At 40.1% G+C, this 22012-nt stretch overlaps 1 protein-coding gene and 1 long non-coding RNA gene across 2 annotated transcripts; one reads left to right on the top strand and one right to left on the bottom strand.

Annotated features, from left to right (window-relative positions):
* Window positions 1–6085: 6085 nt before the first annotated feature.
* LOC108708360 lies at window positions 6086–8317 on the bottom strand. The gene is made up of 2 exons (XR_001934456.2): window positions 8180–8317; window positions 6086–6897 (listed from the first exon to the last, which is right to left on the bottom strand). It is a non-coding gene; the product is annotated as an uncharacterized LOC108708360 (long non-coding RNA).
* dhx33.L (DEAH-box helicase 33 L homeolog) lies at window positions 8185–20293 on the top strand. The gene is made up of 12 exons (XM_018245389.2): window positions 8185–8574; window positions 10596–10756; window positions 12155–12382; window positions 12955–13125; window positions 13323–13508; window positions 14169–14280; window positions 14609–14768; window positions 15081–15169; window positions 15279–15406; window positions 17382–17585; window positions 17861–17947; window positions 18966–20293. The coding sequence occupies exons 1-12, from the start codon at window positions 8358–8360 to the stop codon at window positions 19269–19271; spliced, it is 2049 nt and encodes a 682-aa protein (XP_018100878.1). The 5' UTR covers window positions 8185–8357; the 3' UTR covers window positions 19272–20293.
* Window positions 20294–22012: the final 1719 nt, after the last annotated feature.

Below are 22012 nucleotides of genomic sequence, written 5' to 3' on the forward strand. Positions count from 1 at the left end.
CACTGGGAATTGCAAGTACAAAAATAACCCCCTGTATACCATATAAGGGTAAATAGCATAAATGTGGTGCTCCTAAAATACTTTTTCTTGCTGCTCTGCATGTTATAGACATTTCAAACCTCTCAACAACTGTTGTCTTTACTCCCACACCCTTATGTGCACAAATCTGTAACCAGAGTAGCAAAATATAAGTGTTTAAATCATTATTTATTAAAATACTTTTTTTTGCTGGTTAAAAAAACATTATGGAATGCAAATAAGTATTGGTAAAGGGATATAATTTCTACCTATACCCTCACCTTTACATAATGTAAAATTGCTCAGTGTATTTGCCACTAACCAAACTTTAAAAGGTTGTAACTGATGCAGGAAGTGTCTGCTGAAACTACTCTGAGAGACAGAACTAAACAGATGCGTCAGGATTCCTATCCTGCATTATTTTTGAAGCTATTGACATTCTGCCTGGCCTGCAAACGTGCTCAGAAGAACCCATTAGGTTGTGATAAATATCTCCTTTTAATATGGTTTTATTCTTAATTAAACATATTCAAAAAAAAAAGTAGTCTAAAAACCACCTTGGGCTAATTTTTCTAGCTTTTTGTCACATATTTTATCTTTCTTTGAGTTTAATACAGTTTCTGGCCTGAAAATGCACAAGGCAAAAATCACCTGCCACAATTGTGACAGTTAGTTGCGATGAAACTCAGTGGGTGACAGCACCAGCAGCTTAAGGGCCATGGCCAACAGGGAGATTTGTCGCCCACTAAAAAAATGCATGAGTGTGTGTGATAAATCTCCTGCAAATGCTTGACCACCAGCAATAACTGAAATCACTGGTAGTAAAACGTTTGTGTCACGGAGTTGACTGGAGTTTCCTAGCAAAGCAACTTAGGAAGAATAAAGCAACGCGTGGGGTTTACCGTTGGCAATTTCAGTTATTGCCGGGAGAGAAGCATTTTCGGACAATTTTTCACCTGTGATAAAAATGCATGACTTCAGGTGACAAATCTCCTGAAATAATTAAGCAATATTTAAAATCGCTGGTGGTAAAACCTACACGTTGCTTCAGTCTTCCGAAGTTGCCTCGCCAGCATGAAAAATCAGCCAATTCCCTTAAAGGGGTTGTTCACCTTTAAAATAACTTTTAGTATGATGTAATGAGTGATATTCTGAGTCAATTTGCAATTGGTTTTCATTTTTTTATTATTTGTGGTTTTTGAGTTGTTTAGCTTTTCATTCAGCAGCTCTGTAGCTTGCATGTTCACCAATCCAGTTGTTAGGGTCCAAATTACATTGGCAACCATGCACTGATTGGAATAAGAGACTGGAATATGAATACGAGAGGCCCTGAATAGAAACATGAGCAATAAAAAGTAGAAATAACTATAGATGTGTAGCCTTAAAGAACATTTATTTTTTAGATAGGGTCAGTGACCCCCCTTTGAAGAATTAGAAGATGAAGGCAAATAATTCAAAAACTATAAAAAAGAAAAATGAAGGACAATTGAAGAGATGTTTAGAATTAGCCATTCTATAACATACTAAAAGTTAACTTTAAGTTAAACCACACCTTTAAGTGTTTCTACTCTGGTAATAACGACATCAGAGAAAATTCTAGGAGTGACAAGTGTTAGGTCAATGTCGCCTGGGGTTGATTTCTGCACTTTAAACTGTGTGATTTGAAGTAGTTCACAAACATGGCTCCTGAAACAGACATTATAGACTAACACTGAAATAATCTGAAAAGTGCTGGGCAGTTATAGTGCATTGAGAACATGGGTGTCCGCAGATAGGGGCAAGGTGGGGGCACTCCCCCCTGGACTTGCACTTTATATTCTCTTGCCATATGTATACATATATTGTTTTGTTCTTTTTTTATATGAACACATTTCTTAAACCATTAAGAACCTGCAATAAGCTTATAAAAAGCTTACAAAATGGTCAGCACCCCTCAAAAAATAATGGACTATCCCAATGCCTATTGTGCCACCCAACTTGCACTGCTGGCTTACCACTTCCGGTTTTGTAGCAGAGTGCCTGCTTGCCCCACCCCTTTTGTGACATCATCGGTGGTGCAGCGCAGGTCTATAAAAGGAACCGAGAAGTTGTGGGTGCGGGCGGTCGTGGAGGGAGGGCAGGTTCAGATTGGGTAAGGTTTCACCTGACCCGCACATCACTGTTTTCCTTCTCATGCTGCTGAGTTACCCCCACACTCACCTCTCTGTCTCTAATAACTCTCTGCTCACTTTATTCACTGTCCTTGTTTACCCTTTCCCTTCTCATTCTGCTGAGTTACCCCCACACTCACCTCTGTCTCTAATAACCCTCTGCCTTACTCTATATATGTGTATACATAGAAATATCTATAATATATATTTTTGCACCTCATCGCCTCTCCTGTCCTGTATCCCCCCTCATTATTTCTTACTAAATCTGTGCCTTACTGTATTCCAAGTTTTGTATGTGTCTATGAATAGGGGATGTTCATGCATATCTTGAGGAATGTCTTTTAGCTGAGAGTGGAGTAAGAAATTAAGAGACAGGCCTCCTGTCAGTACTTGATCAAGTTCTGTTGAGGTATATACATTTCTATTGTAGATCCAATCACCTGCTAAACATACGAGTGATGCCTCATTGTATTCACGTATGTTTGGGAAATTTATCCCACCCATCTCTTTAGTTTGTTGCAACTTAAATAGTCTTATCCTAGGTCTTTTTTGTTTCCATATAAAGGTGTGAAGTGTTTTGAGTAATCTTTTATAATCTGAGGGTTTTATGCTGTACGGTATTCATATACTTAAAAAACTTTTTGGGGTTAGTCTTAAGGTGGCCATACATGGAGAGATGCGCTCGTTTGGCGATGTTGCCAAACGAGCGGATCTCCCTCCGATATGCCCACCTTGAGGTGGGCAATATCGGGCTGATCCAATCGTGGGCCCTAGGGCCCAACGATCAGATCCTAACGATGCCTAACGGGCGGTCGGATTGCGGGACCGCATCAACGAATAGATGCGCCTGCGATCCGACGGGATTTTTTGTCCCATCCGATCGAGATCTGGCCGACTTTCGGCCAGATCTCAATCGGTGAAGCCTGTCGGGGGGCCCCATACACGGGCCAATAAGCTGCTTTTATCGGCCCGTGTATGGCCACCTACTGTATAGCCTCAGCCTCAATGCTCTCTTCATTTACTTTCTTTGCCTTCTGGATTGCTGTTTTATTATAGTGTTTATATTCATTTTGTCCCAACAGACTTGTAGTTTTTAACCCTGCCAGCTGATTTGTCCTAAATGCAAACATCTACTGCCAAGCAGTTTTTAGACGGTTTGTACTCTTTTGCTTTAAGGGCCTTTCCTGTGGGGGTCTTTTAGTTTACCCAGGGAAACATACATTGTTTTTTTTTTCAGGACAGACTGAGCTTTCAAAATATGCTAGAATTTTAGTTTAATTCCACTTCTGTAAAACAATATATTTGTCTAAGTGTTAAAATGAAAAATCATGTTTCACATAGTACAATCACATATATCAGAAACATAATTTATTTTATGTATGAAAACACAGCAGATTTGTAAAGTTCTGTGTCTCCTGAACGCGCAAATACCAAATAAGGAGATTTTGTGGACTCACTCGCTTGGGGGACACAGGAAACAGTGGGGTATAGCTATTATCACTAGGAGCCAGGACACAACCAAAAGAACAAGTAGCTCCTCCTCCACTGGCTAAACCCCTCCAGTGGGCGCAGCCCTAATCAGTTTGTACCAAAAAAAAAGGCGAAAAATATGACCCAAGTAAAAATTAATGAATAAACCTGTTGGCTAATGCCAAACCGTGGACCTTCAACCAGGGAGGGAAGCCCTGTGTCCCCTAAGTGACTGAAGAGAAAGAGATTTAACAGTGAGTCCACAAAATTTACTTTTCTCCATTGTCTGTTTCAGTGACACAGGAAACCGTGGGGAAAACCAAAGCTGTCCCCAACGTAGGGTGGGCAAGAGGTCCTATGTGGAAGAGATCACTGCGGCTTGTAAAACCTTCCTGCCAAAGTGTGTGTCAAGTGCCGAAAAGCTGTCAAAGTGGTAAAATTTTGCTTTGCGCAGTTATACTGCCGAGGCTTGGTTACTGAACACCCACGATGTACAGAAATTCATAGGCACAGTGATCCCCCCTTACCCCACAGAAATTTAGAGGCACAGTGTCTCCCCCTTCACCCCACAGAAATTCATAGGCACAGTGATCCCACCCCTCACCCCACAGAAATTCAGAGGCACACTGATCCCCCTCACCCTACAGAAATTCAGAGGTACAATGATCCCCATTACCGATTTCCCATGTTTGAATATGCCGCTCACTAATAGGCAATCAGCAGTGGAGCGGTCACATGGTAGGATCACATGACCGTGACGTCAGGTCCTTTCCGAGGATAGGAACTAGCCGCTACCGAAGAAGAAGGAGATTAAGATGGTGGCCTATGACGCGCAGGGACCCTCACCCACTTTCAGACTACTGTGAGGAAGGATCCCCGAGTCCATAGCAGGACCTTGCCTCTTCCGTACATTGACAGCCCGGGACACTTTGAGGAGTGGTTTCCTCTTGCCCCCCCAAGTTGTCTCAGTTCTTCTCTCCACCGCCTTAGCCCCGTTCCGCCCAGCAGCATCATGGGGGTGCAGGGCTTCCAGGAGTTCCTGGAGAAGTTTTGCCCAGGGGCTGTGGTGCCCGTGGACTTGTTGAAGTTGGCCAGGACCATAGCCAGCACAACAGCACAGGGCCCAGGGGTTCCCTAGCACTGGATTTAGTGGGCAGTCCTGGCCGCGCAGTCCTAGCGCCCACATACCCCCCTCCGGTGCGAACGCACATGCGAGCCCCCTGGAGAGCTGTGCTCTCCGGTAAACGGCTGGGCGCCATGCCGCCCCTAATATTCTGCTGCCCTAGGCCCAGGCCTTTGTGGCCTCGCCACTCACACAGGGCCGCAAACCCGCCCTCACACAAGATGCCAATCCTGCCCTCACACAGGGCCCTCACTCTCTAGTACCGCCCTCACACAGGGCCCTCACTCTCTAATACCTGCCCTCAAACAGGGCCCCAAACTCGCCCTCACACAGGGCCCCAAACCCACCCTCACACAGGGCCCCAAACCCACCCTCACACAGGGCTCTCACTCTCTAGTACCCACCACCAGCCTCCCCATTAGTCCATTTACTGGTAACCATGAGCCCCGGATGTTACTGGAGTACGATTCATTAGCCCTTCATTATAGAGGGAGGCCGTGCTGAGTAACATGTAGGGGCTCATGGGAAAGAAATAGGTCCGTAGGGGAATGGGACAAATCCCTAGATCTGCTCCCTGTCATGAGACTGACTGATGCCAGGCCCTGGCTGTCATATTGTATTGACAAATCTCACAGGATCATCTGTAAGGAGCAAGCAACTTCTGCACAGTGGTGTCTTCCAAGGGGTGGTTCACCTTTAAATTAACTTTTAGTATATTATAGAATGGCTAATTCTAAGCAACTTTTCATTTGGCTTTCATTTATTCTTTTATATAGTTTTTGATTTATTTGCCTCTTTTTTTTTTTTCAATCAAAATTGAAAAATAAAAAAAACCCCATAAATCATAGAAAATTAAAACCAACTACAAAGAGAATATCTCTTTTCATCATACTAATAATTAATTTAAAGGTGAACAACACCTTTAAATGCTGGGGCCAGAAATGGGCTGCCAGATTCAATTCTGTGCACCGTTTATAACCATGGCAGGGCATACTGGGTGCTAGTAAGGCCTGTTTGTAATTGATCTGGCAACCTCTTATTCTGTTGTTGCTGTCCTCATGCTCTGCAGAGACTCAAAGTTGGGGCCTGTCAGCCTTGCTGAAACCCTCTTCAGTTTTGAGTTGTAGTTCCGTAAGAATTGATTGGGGAAGGGTTAATCTGAGTGGCAATCAATTTTTTTTATTTATTTAACCTCTTAGTGACCAATCTGCACTTGGCAATGTTATGTCTGCGCTGTTGCCCTTGGCTTGTGTAGCGGATCTATTTGCTAACACCTGTTTTTTCAATAAGCCCCCAAATGAAATGAAATGTGCTCTGCTCCACATATTTTATATTATATTTTATTCCCCCTTTATTCATTGCTGAGTGCTTTTTCTAATCAGGCCAGCACCCTGCAGTGCGACTTATCGTACATGGGTCATATAAAAAACTACTAGGGGCAGATTTATCAAGGGTCGAAGTGAATTCGAGGGAATTTTCGAAGTAAAAAAATGCAAAATTCAAAGTAATTTTTTGGATACTTCGACTTCGAATTTACTTCAACTTTCGAAGTCAGCACGCTCAGTACAGCGGCAGCAGCTTTCTCAGCGACTCAGGCAAGCAGCAGCCAACTCCAATACTCGCACACGTACAGCGTGTGCGTTTAGGAAAGTTAGCGCTACCCATTACTGCTAAGCTGCACGGGCTTGCTGGTTCCGCTGTACTGAGCGTGCTGACAAGTATCACGGGTGTCGGTACATGTGTCAGATCTTTATGCTTCAGCATAAAACGAGCAGTCCACGGCAGTCACACTTTTACTCGGTGATCGGTTCGCTGGAAGGGAGCTGCATGGGCTTGCTGAAATAATTAGCGGAACCAGCGATACAGAGGAATCGAGTGACTTCTTCATCCGGCTCTGTAGTTTCCAAGGACTGAGGGGTCGGCTGTTAGTGCGGATAAAGGGAAAGCAAAGAGGGGTTCGGCTTCAGAATATCTTCTCTTCCACAGGCTATGTCTCCTGCACTCAGCGCCGTGCCCAGATAGAGAGGCCAGACAGCAGCAGCATGTCCAGCGGCAGCCCCCACAGCCTCCTTCACATGCTGTCAGTAGCCATGGAGGAGAAATCAAACACTTCAGCATGGATGGTCGCCGTGTCGCCTGTTTTGAAGAGGACAGGAAGTGGAGTTTCGGTAAGTTATTTCTTAATAAAGGCTTTGCTGTTTTAAAGTATTATTTGTCTTGATGTTTATTTTTCATTGTATACTAACGAATTTTTTTAAAAATTTTTTTGATGTTACTGGTCCTTTAAAAAGAAAACCAAAGGTGAGAGTAAGCCTGACTTATATAGAAGTTTGGGGGGAATTAAGTGTTAAGCTAACTTGGTGTTACTGGTCCTTTAAAAAGGTTTAGGGGCAAGGATCCTCTCCTTAAATAGAAGTCCCTCTCATGACCGTTATGCCACCTTTTTGTAATTTAGTTATCGTCTGGTGGGGGGTGGGAAGAAAAAGGGGCGGGTGTGATGTCAAAAGGGGCTGGGCTATGATGTAAAAAGAGGTGGGGCCATGGTGCAGAGCCGTGTGACGTTGAAAAGGGGCAGGCTGCAGCGCGGACCTGTGACAAAAGCTAAGTCTTACAGGGGATTGGGGGCGGGCCGAGAGGGTCTTTTTAAGGGTATTACAAATTTACCGGCAGCTTCATTGCCGGTAAATTTGTAATACCGGCCCCGGCTGGTGTTTTACAATACCGGCTGGGTGGTAACCCTACCGTTATCCCATGTTCTATTACTTGACTGGGCGCTCCACATTTTCCATCAGCTCATAAAACACCAAGGCAACCGTTTCTATACAATTTATTGTTCCCAAGTTGTCCATTACATTATTGTCCATTAAGGGAGACTTTCAGTGCATGGCAGAAAAGCAAAGCTGTTTATGGTTAATGAATATATTATTATTATAGCTGTGTCAGTATGTCTTGCCTTTCATTTTATCTTGCCATTGTTGCACCGTAATTGTGCGAGAGTAATGGTAAAAAAACCCCCAGCTCCAACAACAATATTGTAGCTGCATTTGGGTGTGTAAATATTGAATAGAGTCTAGCTGACATGAATTCACTGTGATCCCCCCTCACCCCACAAAAATTCAGAGGCCCAGTGATCCCTTCAATCCCTACAAACATCGAGCGACACAATGAACTGGCCCAAAACCTGAGGTAGAGGTTACAACCTGAACTAAACCTACAATACAAGTTAGCAACCCTGGGAATTTTGTTACAGGTCCTGTCAAGAGTCCGCAGCCGCCACTAGAACCCATTACCACTTTCCCATGTTTGAATTTGCCGCAGTGGAGCGGTCACATGGTAGGATCACATGACCGTAACGTCAGGTCCTTTCCTAGGATAGGAACTAGCCGCTGCCTTACGGAAAGCCGAAGGACCGACCTACCTGTGATCTGTAGCTGAGAAGCTGCCGTTGTAAGAGAGCGCGCACCTAGCGGACACTTCAGGTATTGCTCCTTCTGGTACAGGAAGCACGTGCGTCAGCCGAGACCTATGACGTCTTTCTCTTGCGCCAGGAACATGCTGAGTTACTGAAGCGCTTACGGTTCTAGAGGAGTTCCGATATGATGAATAATATCAATCATCATGGCCACAAACAGCCTCCGGCTAAAAAGTTCAAGCCGAGTTCTCCTGCAGTCTACACCAAAAAGCAGGCGCCGATTCAGTGTAGCGGCCCCAAGAAAATGACACTTGAGGAACAGCGCCGTAATCTGCCTATTTACCAGGCCCGCTCTCAGATAATTGCGCAGCTTCGGAAACTGGACAGTGTTGTGATCATAGGTGAGTGCTGAGTGTGTGTATGTGCCGCTAATAGTTAGTGTTTCCAGCTGCAGTGAGCAATGGCAACCAGGGAGTGTGTGTGACTACAACATTCGTAAAGGAAAAGTGAAGAAGCACCCAGCTCTATGGTACAGGGACGTCTTTCCTACTGAGTCACGAAACTCACTGGTAGGAGCAAGTTTATCAAAGGGGAATGGTGACCTCTTAACTTTAACCCATTGATAAACACACAAATAGAAAGTCTAATGTCACTCTTTGATAAATCTGCCCAGGCCTACACTGAGAATTAATACAGGCCCTAGCATTTCGGATACACAGAGGTCCAAAAAGCGCTCAGCAGCCCAATAAATAGTGACTGTCCCTCTGGCATTTTTCACAATCCACAGATTTCCTGTCCGGGCCTTAATCTGCCCAGTAAAGGAGAATTCAACCCTTCAACAAAAAAACCCTTACCCCCCCCCACCCCATGTAGACCCTCCTCCCCCCCAGCCTAACTGCCCCCCCCGGGAAATGCCCCATATTTTATACTTACCCCTTGGTGCAGATTCTGGCATCGGAGTTCCACGCAGCCATCTTCCGAATCTTTGGCAAGCTGAGTGGGAGACTGGTTTGTCTGCACATGCGCAGTTGGATCATGACACGAAGACCTGGAAGATGGCTGCGTGGAACTCTCTGATGCCAGAATCTGTGCCGAGGGGTAAGTATAAAGTATGGGGCATTTCCCGGGGGCGGGGGCAGATACGCTGGGGGAGGGGGGGTACTGTTTTTTTTGTTAAAGGGTTGAATTCTTCTTTAATCTCTGTATTTCTGTCTTTATTTATTATAATGTTGCTTTCCCTGTGTGTAGTTTTCTATACTGTATGCTCTTCAGTGCTGTGCATACTTGTTGCACTGTATACGTGCCTGGATTTTTTATAGAAAATTATTGAGCCCTGGAAAGCACAAACTGGCATTTTATCCAACACCAGCAAAGAGTGTAGACTCAGTAAGGCCTACAGAAAAACCATGAATTACATATCATTTGAGAGCGCAGACTTTGTTCACTTACTTGGTACTTACAAAAACCAACTAATAGATTGTAAGCTTGTTTGGACAGGGGCTTGGTTACCTCTCAGACTTTAAGATGTCAATGTTTACAAATAATGACATTTGTTTACAGCTACTGGTTATTATAATTACATATTTATACCACAGCTCTGTACAATAAATAGGTATATACATTGAACATACAGATCTACATAAAAAACACCCGTTTTTTATGTAGATCTGTATGTACAATGCATAAATCTATGTATTGTACAGAGCTGTGGAATATGCTGGTGCTCTATAAATATGTAATTATAATAACCAGTAGCTGTAAACAAATGCCATTCTTTATAAATATTGACATACCTTAAAGTCTGATTTGACTGTAAAAAGAATTGAACCTGTTTGATGTTGATTTTAATTGGGCTGTTCTCCTAGTTGCTAATAAGCATTGAGTGACTTAGATCAAAGAGAAGTCTGATCCTTTAAATCTACTATATTTGCACTATTGTTCTCTTATGTTGATGTGGATTCTACAGAAGGAGGCACTGAAAAAGATCGATCATTTCAATTAAGATTGTATTTACAGTTCAAAGCATTGCTGGTTGCTATGGAATCTAGCACATACATAATGGTAAATATTCCAAACTGGAGAAATGCATCTCAAAAAAGGGTAAATTATACAAAACCCACTCATCTGTTACAAGTTCTCTTACTGTACCAGTATCAGATTCCGCCAAGAACTTGCATGTTTAACCCCCAAACAATTACTAATTGTTACCGATTTCTGCAAAAATTATAGTTTTTAATTGTCATAATCAACACTTGGATTGGCAAGGGAGCCTCACAGTGTGACAAACACAGGCTGACATTCAACTTAAATTTCAATAAATATCCACAAATTATTTTGTTGTAGGGATTTTTTATATGGTTTCTTGAAAATTTAGTCTTTTGTTAATGTTTTAATATTTTTATCATTTTGCTTTTTATCCTAGGTGAGACAGGGTCAGGAAAGACAACTCAGATTCCACAGTACCTCTATGAAGCCAGCATAGGACGTCAGGGTGTCATTGCTGTGACTCAACCCCGTAGGGTGGCTGCCATATCACTTGCAACTAGGGTGTCACATGAAAGAAAAACAGAACTAAGTAAACTGGTGGGTTCTCTGTCTCTTCTAACTCTCTGATTTTCTTATCCTTGTTGTTCTGCCTTATTTTGTACAAATGCAGAAATGAAGTGAATAAAATATAAAAATAAAGGTAGAAATAAAAATGTAGATATATATATATATATGTACATACCGTATATTCTTTTTTTTTTTTTTAAACCAACAATTTTTATTGATTTTCGATCACAGGACGAGGGGAGGGTATGATGTACATATATTCTTGAGGTGTTTTGTGTTAAATGTATAGGCTTGTTTTTATCTGATCAAGTACAAGTTTGTGCTTATTCTTATTCTTAGAGATTTTCTAACCGTATATAAAATATACATTTCTCTGTACTTCTGTGCAACAAGCAGATTGCTCTGCCATATTATCACAAACTAGGCACTGCTACAAAATTCTATAGCAAGTATCTGTGGGGAATAAGCACATATTGCAAACATGAAATTGTTCTTGTATTTTGAACCATCTTGTGCGCTCTTCCCTGAGCTGCTCTAGGGATATGTGTACTCATGGCAGAATTGGAGTGCTACTAGTATTCTCTCTCTTGCTCTCATTTTTTTCCCTTGAAGCTGGTTGAACAAAGCGATTTTCTGATTGGTTGCAATGGGTTACTGTCAGTGTATAAATGTACTCATTGTTACTAAATGACCCCTAGTATCTCTTCTAGCCTTTAAGATTAACACACTTGCTCCTATTCCCAGGTAACTGATTTTGTTAAAGTCCTATGCAGTCCATTCGCTGGTTTTAGTGTTGGATGCAGGCTGCCATGTCATGTCACACTCAATAAACAGGAGAATATGTATCTCTTGAAAACAAAGTAGCATTCTGGAATATTAAAAATTTGATTTATTGTGCTAATAAAGGTCTTCTTTGAGATAAATAGTTGGGCATACAAGTGTGAAAATGACTAATGATAATGCAGGGTTTTCTGGTCAGTTGTGAAAAATAGATGCAGAGGCCCAGTAAACATGGCATATATGCTCATTCTTCTCTTAGGCTAATGGTAAACCAGGCTTTTTCTGGCAGCCCAAAAGCATCCAAAATCTCCCCTGCCATCTTCCATTAACTTCATGGGAAACTCTTGACAGCTGCTGCATTGGACTGGTCTTTTTTAAGGGTTATGGATGTAAATGAAAAGCAATACTGTTGGTTCAATCCAACCAGGTTTGCAGCTAATTGCAACTACTTCCAAAAGTTTTTTTTTTTTTGCCTGGTATACAGCAATATTTTTTTCTTTTAAGTGTATGGTAGATTGTACAGAGGGTAATTAAAATAACTGATCAGAGTGCACCAAATCAGATGTTAATCTCTTGTAAAGTGCAGACATTTTTTACAGCACGAGGCTGCACTAAATGCTTTAGCATTTCTGTTAATTGCGTTTGTAGGTAGGCTATACTGTGCGCTTTGAGGATGTCACATCAGAAGAGACAAAGATTAAATTCCTAACTGATGGGATGTTACTTCGTGAGGCAATTGGAGACCCACTTCTCCGCAAATACAGTGTAGTTATCCTGGATGAAGCTCATGAAAGGACAATTCACACTGATGTCCTGTTTGGGGTTGTTAAATCCGCACAGAAGAAGCGGAAGGAGCAAGGAAAGCAGCCACTCAAGGTAAGTGAAGATGAGACTCTTTGACGCCGCAGTGCAAACATATTGCTCACCTGGGAAGAAGTACAAAAGCAAATGACCGTTTTATACACCACACATCACAGGTGTAGCAACCTAGCTTTCACTCCCCATACTTAATTAACCACTTAATTTGTGATCTGATGAGGCATAATTTATGTCACACAGTGGGCGTTTTTTTTTTTTTTTTTTCTAGTTTTGGGAATACGGAAACAATTGGGGTAGTCTTCCAGTCAGGATAATGTACTGTAAGAATCAAAGTTCCTGCTTTTGCTTCTGCATCTTTACTATCTGTTTGCCATTTTCCAGTGTAGTCCAAGGTGGATGGATTCTCCCTCGGATTTTGTATATTTTCTGCTCATAATTTTTCCTGGTTTAGATCCTCTTGAAGCAGTCACTGGAAGCCAAAAGTCACGTTCTTATTATTTCTGTGCCTTGCCATAAATACATTTCCATTGGGATATTGGGACTGTTGCAGGTGTAGTCACAAAGACTTTGGAGTTGGTGCTTGCTTGTGATCTGTGATGTAACATTATTGTTTCGTGTACTCCTAACAGATTATTATAATGTCTGCCACAATGGATGTTGATCTGTTCTCAGAGTACTTCAATGCAGCCCCAGTTTTATACTTGGAAGGAAGACAGCATCCCATTCAGATCTTCTATGCCGAAGAATCTCAAAGCGATTACCTCCAAGCTGCCCTTGTCACAGTCTTTCAGGTCCACCAGGTACAGAATGCTAACCAAAGTGCTCAGTTCTGTAGAATTTCTTTATTCTCTTCTTATAGCATTGTAAAGTAAATTTCAAAGATGGTAGTTAAATGATTAACACTGAGGTGAAAAAGATATGTTATTTTCTGAGTCATTAAAAATAATACACAGGAAACATCATTTTAAAATGATTGTTTATTTATTTTTACCCTAAGGAAGTTCCTGCTTCTCACGACATTTTAGTTTTCCTCACTGGTCAGGAAGAGATTGAAGCAATGACCAAAACATGCCGGGATATAGCCAAGCATCTACCAGATGATTGCCCTAAGATGGTAGTTATGCCTCTCTATGCATCTCTTCCTCATGCACAGCAGCTCAGAGTGTTCCAGAATGCACCCAAGGTGAGATTCACTGCAATTCCAACTGCTTAAAGGAAAGCCATCAGAAACTAAGGGCCTCATACAAGTTATTTACTTAGGGCCCTACCATAAGCACAAGCACGTAGTACCAACATTTTTGGACACAACCCTTGCTTGCAGTTAACTAGATTTTTCTAGCACAAAACTACTTCTATGATATAACCAAACCATTCACCAAAAAGCAGGGTTGTAACTATAGAGGGAATGGAAACTATAGGGGGCCATGTAGGATTGTTTATGGTTACTGAAACTGTCTTGTTCCCAAAGTTTAGAGATTATCAGTAAAAATGTTTCTTTTACATCAATGCCCAGAGAGGGAATAATACATCTCTAACTGTAACAGGAAGATGCGTGGGAGTAAAAGACAGAGATCTGTTCATTCATTGGCAGATGTAGCATAGCATGTTTATGTGAGCACAGTGAATCAAATGATACAGGGTGACCTGTACTACTTAAAAAATGTTCTAATTGGGATTATCCAGTGGCACATACTAGTAGAACAGTGTATTTTTATGCAAATGTTTTATTCGGATTAAGCAGTATTTTCATGTGGGCTGTTTTATGCGATATATTTTATGCGATATATTTTTACAGCTACCTACATGTTCAGGGGGATCCTTATATCCTCATTGTCTCTTTCAGGGTCAACGCAAAGTTATACTTTCCACCAACATAGCTGAAACTTCTATAACAATACCAGGAATCAAGTATGTAGTAGATACAGGAATGGTGAAAGCAAAGAAATTCAACCCAGGTATGGAATGGTGCAGCCCCAGTACACTTTTTTTTTAGTTTCTTTTATTCAGTGCGCTTCCTTATGCAGTAGTACAAATACTTTTTAAAATGTTTAGCGTGGCCCGCTCCTGTATGAGCTGATTCCTTTTTATGTTTATTTGCTGTGATTTCCCTCAGGCTGGAGATCAAACTGCCCATGTGCAATTAGTGTAAACAAGCACCACAAACATGTATATTGTATAATTCAGGTTATGTGACTCTTAAATTAGTATGCATTATACTTTAATTTTGCATATAGGCTTTATAAATGTTAAACCCATTTCTCTTAACTACTTCTGTGTCTATAGAAAGTGGTCTTGAGGTTTTAGCGGTGCAGAAGGTTTCAAAAGCTCAGGCCTGGCAGCGCACTGGACGAGCAGGCAGAGAGGACAGTGGGATATGCTATCGTCTCTACAAGGAGGAGGAGTTTGAGAAATTTCTGGATATGACTGTACCAGAGATACAAAGGTAACATTTTTGGCTTATTGGTCCATCATATGATTAACTTTAGTATAGTCATGCTATAAGATACAGCTTGTAGGAGCAGTAGTACAGCTAGTGACCTAATATTAAATAATATGCCATATATATGTAATTTTGATGGAACTAGTCTGTTACTTGCTGTTCTTGTCTAGGCAAAATAGATTTCAGGAAGTATCCCTTTGCACTGCATACTTGTAGTGGGCCCAAAATGCAGTAATCTGCAGTTGTTCATTTAAGCATATATATTATCCTTTGTTTAGTTATGTTTATGTGCTTTTGTATTTTGTGCATTTACAGGTGTAACTTGGCCAGTGTAATGCTGCAGCTTCTGGTCCTTAGAGTTCCAAATGTTCACACTTTTGACTTTATGTCAAAGCCTTCTCCAGGTGAGATTATACATGTTCTAATAACAAATCCAAATGGGCATTATGACATTTGCTTTTAGAGAAAAAAAATCTGTTACCAAATATTGCTATATTATTATATTTATATTAGATTCAATACAAGCAGCAATTGACCAGCTGCATCTCTTGGGTGCTGTGGAGAGGAAGGGGGATCAAATTGTCCTTACACCTTTGGGAAAGAAGATGTCGGCCTTTCCTTTGGAACCCAAGTTCTCAAAGGTAACATTATTACTACTGGAAACTAATGAATCTGTTTTAACATACTTTGTGAATATGCTCACATGCTTGCCTTTGAAATGGTGCACCAGGTTCCTGGACATCTGACAGGGTGTTACTATACAATTCTAACAGAATGCATTTAGGAACTCACAAGCTTTCTTGCAATGCTTATTCGGTTTGAAGGAGGCACAGCACTGTTGTGGTGGGAGGGCCAGCATAAATCTGGAGATTGCACTGTAGCTATCTGTGTTCAGGACTGGGCAAGCATAACTGCTAGAAGTACTGGTGCAGATAAGGTCATCAGAGGGACAAAGGCTATATCTGAATTTTAAGTGGCAATTTAGGAAAAATAATTTCGTGGACAGGTTGGGTGCTGTTACCTTTGTATCATGGCTATTATGTAAAAAGCAAGGATTTGGCTGCCATTAGCACCAACTGGGACTACAGTGGTGTGAAAAACTATTTGCCCCCTTCCTGATTTCTTATTCTTTTGCATGTTTGTCACACTTAAATGTTTCTGCTCATCAAAAACCGTTAACTATTAGTCAAAGATAACATAATTGAACACAAAATGCAGTTTTTAAATGAAGGTTTACGTTATTATGGGAGAAAAAAAACTCCAAATCTACATGGGCCTGTGTGAAAAAGTGATTGCCCCCCCTTGTTAAAAAATAACTTAACTGTGGTTTATCACACCTGAGTTCAATTTCAAAGGTTATAAAGCCATTTCTAAAGCTTTGGGACTCCAGCGAACCACTGTGAGAGCCATTATCCACAAATGGCAAAAACATGGAACAGTGGTGAACCTTCCCAGGAGTGGCCGGCCGACCAAAATTACCCCAAGAGCGCAGAGACAACTCATCCGAGAGGCCACAAAAGACCCCAGGACAACATCAAAAGACCTGCAGGCCTCACTTGCCTCAATTAAGGTCAGTGTTCACGACTCCACCATAAGAAAGAGACTGGGCAAAAACGGCCTGCATGGCAGATTTCCAAGGCGCAAACCACTTTTAAGCAAAAAGAACATTAAGGCTCGTCTCGATTTTGCTAAAAAAACATCTCAATGATTGCCAAGACTTTTGGGAAAATACCTTGTGGACCGACGAGACAAAAGTTGAACTTTTTGGAAGGTGCACGTCCCGTTACATCTGGCAAAAAAGTAACACAGCATTTCAGAAAAAGAACATCATACCAACAGTAAAATATGGTGGTGGTAGTGTGATGGTCTGGGGTTGTTTTGCTGCTTCAGGACCTGGAAGACTTGCTGTGATAGATGGAACCATGAATTCTACTGTCTACCAAAAATCCTGAAGGAGAATGTCCGGCCATCTGTTCGTCAACTCAAGCTGAAGCGATCTTGGGTGCTGCAGCAGGACAATGACCCAAAACACACCAGCAAATCCACCTCTGAATGGCTGAAGAAAAACAAAATGAAGACTTTGGAGTGGCCTAGTCAAAGTCCTGACCTGAATCCTATTGAGATGTTGTGGCATGACCTTAAAAAGGCGGTTCATGCTAGAAAACCCTCAAATAAAGCTGAATTACAACAATTCTGCAAAGATGAGTGGGCCAAAATTCCTCCTGAGCGCTGTAAAAGACTCGTTGCAAGTTATCGCAAACGCTTGATTGCAGTTATTGCTGCTAAGGGTGGCCCAACCAGTTATTAGGTTCAGGGGGCAATTACTTTTTCACACAGGTTTGGATTTCTTTTCTCCCTAAATAATAAAAACCCTCATTTAAAAACTGCATTAAAAACTGCATTTTGTGTTTACTTGTGTTATCTTTGACTAATAGTTAAATGTGTTTGATGATCAGAAACATTTTGTGTGACAAACATGCAAAAGAATAAGAAATCAGGAAGGGGGCAAATAGTTTTTCACACCACTGTATCTAATGTCATCGGTTCTCCATTACTTTCCCAATTGTTTTTTTAAATCCGTTCAGAATGAGTACAAATTTTTATTTTTTACTGCAGACCATCCTCCTTTCTCCAAAATTTCACTGTACTGAGGAGATCCTGACTATAGTCTCTCTGCTCTCGGTGGACAGCGTACTCCATAACCCCCCTTCCAAACGTGACGAGGTACAAGCTTCCAGGAAGAAGTTTATCTCTAGCGAGGGTGACCACATCACTTTGCTTAATATCTACAGGGCATTCAAAAACCTGGGGAAAAACAAGGTTGGTGCTTATACCGTGGGTTTTTTCTAATTTTTAAAGTGTATGAAGGGAAATTATTGAAACTTGTACCTTTTGTAAAGGCTAATGGATGCTAGTATAGTTTGATTATGGCATGGGACATATATTTTTGAAATAAAGAATAGGCCCTGATTACCATTGGGTGCAGAAGGACAAACTCATTTGTCCAAAATTTCAGTGATAATTTAGTGTGTCTGTTCTGCATTCATCTAGGTGGCAGCCTTGGCAAGTATAATATGTGCTTTGCTTATCTTTAGGAGTGGTGCAGAGAAAATTTCATCAATTCTAGAAACATGACTATGGTGTTAGAGGTGCGCTCCCAGCTAAGGGACATTTGTATAAAGGTATGTATATTTGTTTTGTGTAGCTAACCGATCAGCCATTTACAGTTTGTACAGCATACTTTCTTGGCCAAGCAGGTCACTAAAGTTCTATCCTGTGAGCTGTAGCGTCTCTTTGTGAATATATTTTAGTACAATTAATCATTTTATTAAACTTTATTGCTTTTTGAATATGTGATATGCAGTAATTGCCAATATTATTTGTGAAACCTGCAAACTATTATAGTAGCCTGTGTTTTATACTAATACAGTAATGACCTTAGTATACTCCTTATTTTCTGATACTTTCTGAAGAATAGTAATTAACATATGTTCTGTAAGTTATGCATATACTTTCTGCCTGACAGAGGTTATTTTCAGATTGTAATTGAATGTTTAGGGGATAATGTAATAATAGGTACAGTGCTACCTACAGGATTACTAACCCAATCAGCAAGGTAGCATTTTACACTGTAAAAAATGTAATGGCAAACTTTGTACCTTTTATAATATTTACCCTTAAACATGTTAAGACAGTGATTCTAATGGAATGTGTGCTTGTCCCTCCTCCTCTTTTTTTATTCTTGTGCCACTATAAGAATACTTTTGGCTTATTCAAATACATGAATAGAATTTATGTTGTGGTTTTTGCCTACAATTTCCCTTAGACCTCTGTGGAGTTTTGCACAAGATAACATTTTCCTGTAACTGAATCTGAATTATATAATATAGCTTTACCCTGAAAAATCTAAAATCTCTGCAGGTTGTGTGCCGAGTAGCTGTTAGAACTGCACTGAGAAATACTGTTATCTATACCTGTTACATAACAAATGTAGTGTTATTTGGGCACATGTTGCATATGGATTATCTGCTTATATGAACAGATTGCCAGGCTATGTATAAAATGTTTAAATTCTTAGACAAAATCTGTCTACTTTTTTGTGTTAAAAAGTCCTTCTTGAACTCTTTACTTTGGAGACACTTTTCCTTCCCATGTTTTGTAGTACTCCTTTCCATTTCTGTATTTTATTTTCTTGTTTAGCTGTCAATGCCAATGGAATCCTCAAGAACAGACACACGTAACATCCGCCAGTGTTTGGCTCATGGTCTGTTTATGCATGCTGCCGAGCTGCAGCCAGATGGATCCTACACTACGGTGGACACTCATCAGCCTGTTGCTATTCACCCTTCTTCCATTCTCTTCCACTGCAAGCCAGCCTGTGTTGTGTACAATGAACTACTTCATACCTCCAAGTGTTATATGAGAGATCTGTGTGTTGTAGATGCAGACTGGCTGTATGAGGCTGCCCCTGATTATTTTAGACGCAAGTTAAGGACTGCCAATTAATAAAACAAGATACTGGAAATCATCTCTTCAGTGTTCCAGGTGTACTGTAGGAATGGGGAAAACCACTGAATACTGGAATATCTGTAACCTCAGATATGCATTGCAGTCAGATTGGAGGTGGCTTTATGAGAACATTTTTCCTAAAAAGCTTAACAATAATTTCTGCAGTGGAATATAGTAATAAGTGTTGGGCGCAATTACAAAAAAATGGGTTGTATAAGAATTGTATATTTTTGTCCTTTATTTTGCTGTTCTTTTCTTCATAAAGGCAAAAAACAAACTTAGTCACTCTTGGCACCCTTTAGACCTCAAGTTTTTCTTATTTCTTTCTGCTCTTGCCTTTTTGTTTTTATTTTCTAGAAAAAAAGAACAGTGCATTTCAACAAACTTTTCAGCCACTGTTCATTTTATTTTATTGTGCCTATTATATTTTTGTTTTATAATCTGACATGTAAAAAAAACCCATTTATGTTGCATTTTACCATTTCTTTCTGCTGAACATTCGGCTGCTATTAATTGTGCAATCTCTTGGTATCGTATGAAGTCAGATTTATTTTATGTTCAAGACAAATTGTATACATGGTTATAAAACATTTCTTATGTACTTTTGCAAGGAAATTCCAGTGGCCTGTGTTAGGCATTGTGTAGTTAATATTTTCTTGGTACTTATAATCATGTATACAAATTGGTATAGAATGTTTCTGGTTAGTAAGAACATGGATATTCATATTCTAGTAAAATGAGCTTTATGTATGTTACACAATATGTTTGTGGTAGTGAATCCATTCCTTTCTGAATTATAGGCTGTTGCCATTATTGGATGGGTGCTCTTATAGTTATCAATCAATTGCACTGCTAACTCTGTGTAACTGGAGCAGTGCAGTCTCTGATCTGTATAAATGACCTCACAATGCTGCGAGTCTCTCATCACAAATCAATTACTTTTCTGTCGTAGATCCTAATTAAAGTGCTGCCAATGTAATGCCAACAGTGGAATTATGCTAATAAATCATAAAGATCAATGACTGGCCAGAGTGAACTGTGAAAGAGTAAAGGCACATAATATGTATATATTTAAATAAATATTATTTTAATAAAAAACAGAGGAAAGTTTTAAGAGTTAATATGTGCCTTTTGACATATTTAAGATACTTATATTATTCCAGTGTGAGTTTATGGATAAATGTAAGTTCGGGGAAAAAAAAGATTGCTGCTTTGGAGGTGTTTGAAAAGTTATTTAAACATTTGGATAGTAAACTTCAGACTGTAAAAAAGATACTATCTGACCATACATGAGTTGATTTAGTCTAACAACTTATGTATGGTATGTAACAGATTCTTGACCTATAGGTAATTACCCAAAGCTGGATGCTTATGATCCCCTTTAGATGGTATAGCATCCTACAACAGAAAATTTGTTAGTTTACAAAGCTGCCTCCCAGACTTAATTTGGGACCCCCTTGGGGGGGGGGGGTATTGGTGCTGCTTTTTGGCTTTTCCTATGACTAGTCTATATGATTTGTGGCAGCATGTCCTGCTAAACCCATGCCATTTTAACATTGCCATTTATTTTACTGAAGGGATGAGAAGCATATCATAAAAATGATGGTTGGTTGAGTGTATGGTTTCATGAACACTTACTATTTGATTGCTAGGTTTCACCCATTCGTACATCACAATAGTTTGTACTGTACATATATATATATATATATATATATATATATACACACATATACAGGTGAAGAATGGCAGCACTCACAGGATTTTCAGGTGAAAAAGAAAAACATAAAATATATATATATATATATATATATATATATATATATATATATATCTATATATATATCTATCTATATATATATATCTATATATATATATATATATCAGCAGCAAAATCTCCATGCAGGTCTTTTTCAGGTTAGCTTCACAGTTTGAAAACACAAATGTAATTGTGATAACTGGCTGAATATGAGACTTAACACCGGGTGAATGCTTTTGGCTCATATAGCAAAGTTTGATGTAATATAGTAGTACAGGTATGGGATCCGTTATCCAGAAACCCATTATCCAGAAAGCTCCCAACTACAGAAAGGTTGTTTCCCATAGACTCCATTATATAGTGAATAAAGTACCCCCTCTTGTAAAATATAAGGATATTATTAGTTACCGAGGAGTTTCATGACCATATAAAAACACGAGGCCGAGGGCCGAGTGTTTTTATACAGGTCATGGAACTCCGAGGTAACTTCTAATATCCTCATATTTTGCAACTGGGGGTACTTTATTTATTATAATACACAAATTTCAGTGAGTCATGTGACAGAAATGACATCACTACTCACCGTTTATAACTGATGACATCACTACTCACCGTTTATATCCAAAGAAAACTGTAGCACACCGATCAAACTTGTCTTGTGAAGAAAAGTGTTTTTATTGGCTCACGGCATAAAGTTTGGCAACGTTTCGGGCCACGCAGGGCCCTTTATCAAGCCTAAACTTACATTCAAAGTACTGTGTTAAATACCAAAGAAAAAGAGGGAGGAGTGGAGAAACAATGGTAGTGATCCTTCACGGATTGGTTAAGATTCAATGCTAATATACATAATTAATTGATAAATTTGAATAATGGAGTGACACATGTGAATAATTTAGTGAATCCTCAGAGATAGGTTAAAATTCAAACCCTGCATACATAATTAGTGCAATAATCACAGACCATTATGTTTGATTGGAAATTT

This window comes from Xenopus laevis, chromosome 2L (assembly GCF_017654675.1).
Source record: "Xenopus laevis strain J_2021 chromosome 2L, Xenopus_laevis_v10.1, whole genome shotgun sequence".
NCBI lineage: Eukaryota > Metazoa > Chordata > Amphibia > Anura > Pipidae > Xenopus > Xenopus laevis.

Coding starts and splice junctions, on each gene's coding strand:
- dhx33.L (XM_018245389.2), top strand. CDS start 8,358: ATGATGAATAATATCAATCATCATGGCCACAAACAGCCTCCGGCTAAA. Junction 8,575..10,595: donor GGACAGTGTTGTGATCATAG/GTGAGTGCTGAG, acceptor TTTTTATCCTAG/GTGAGACAGGGTCAGGAAAG. Junction 12,383..12,954: donor AAGGAAAGCAGCCACTCAAG/GTAAGTGAAGAT, acceptor TACTCCTAACAG/ATTATTATAATGTCTGCCAC.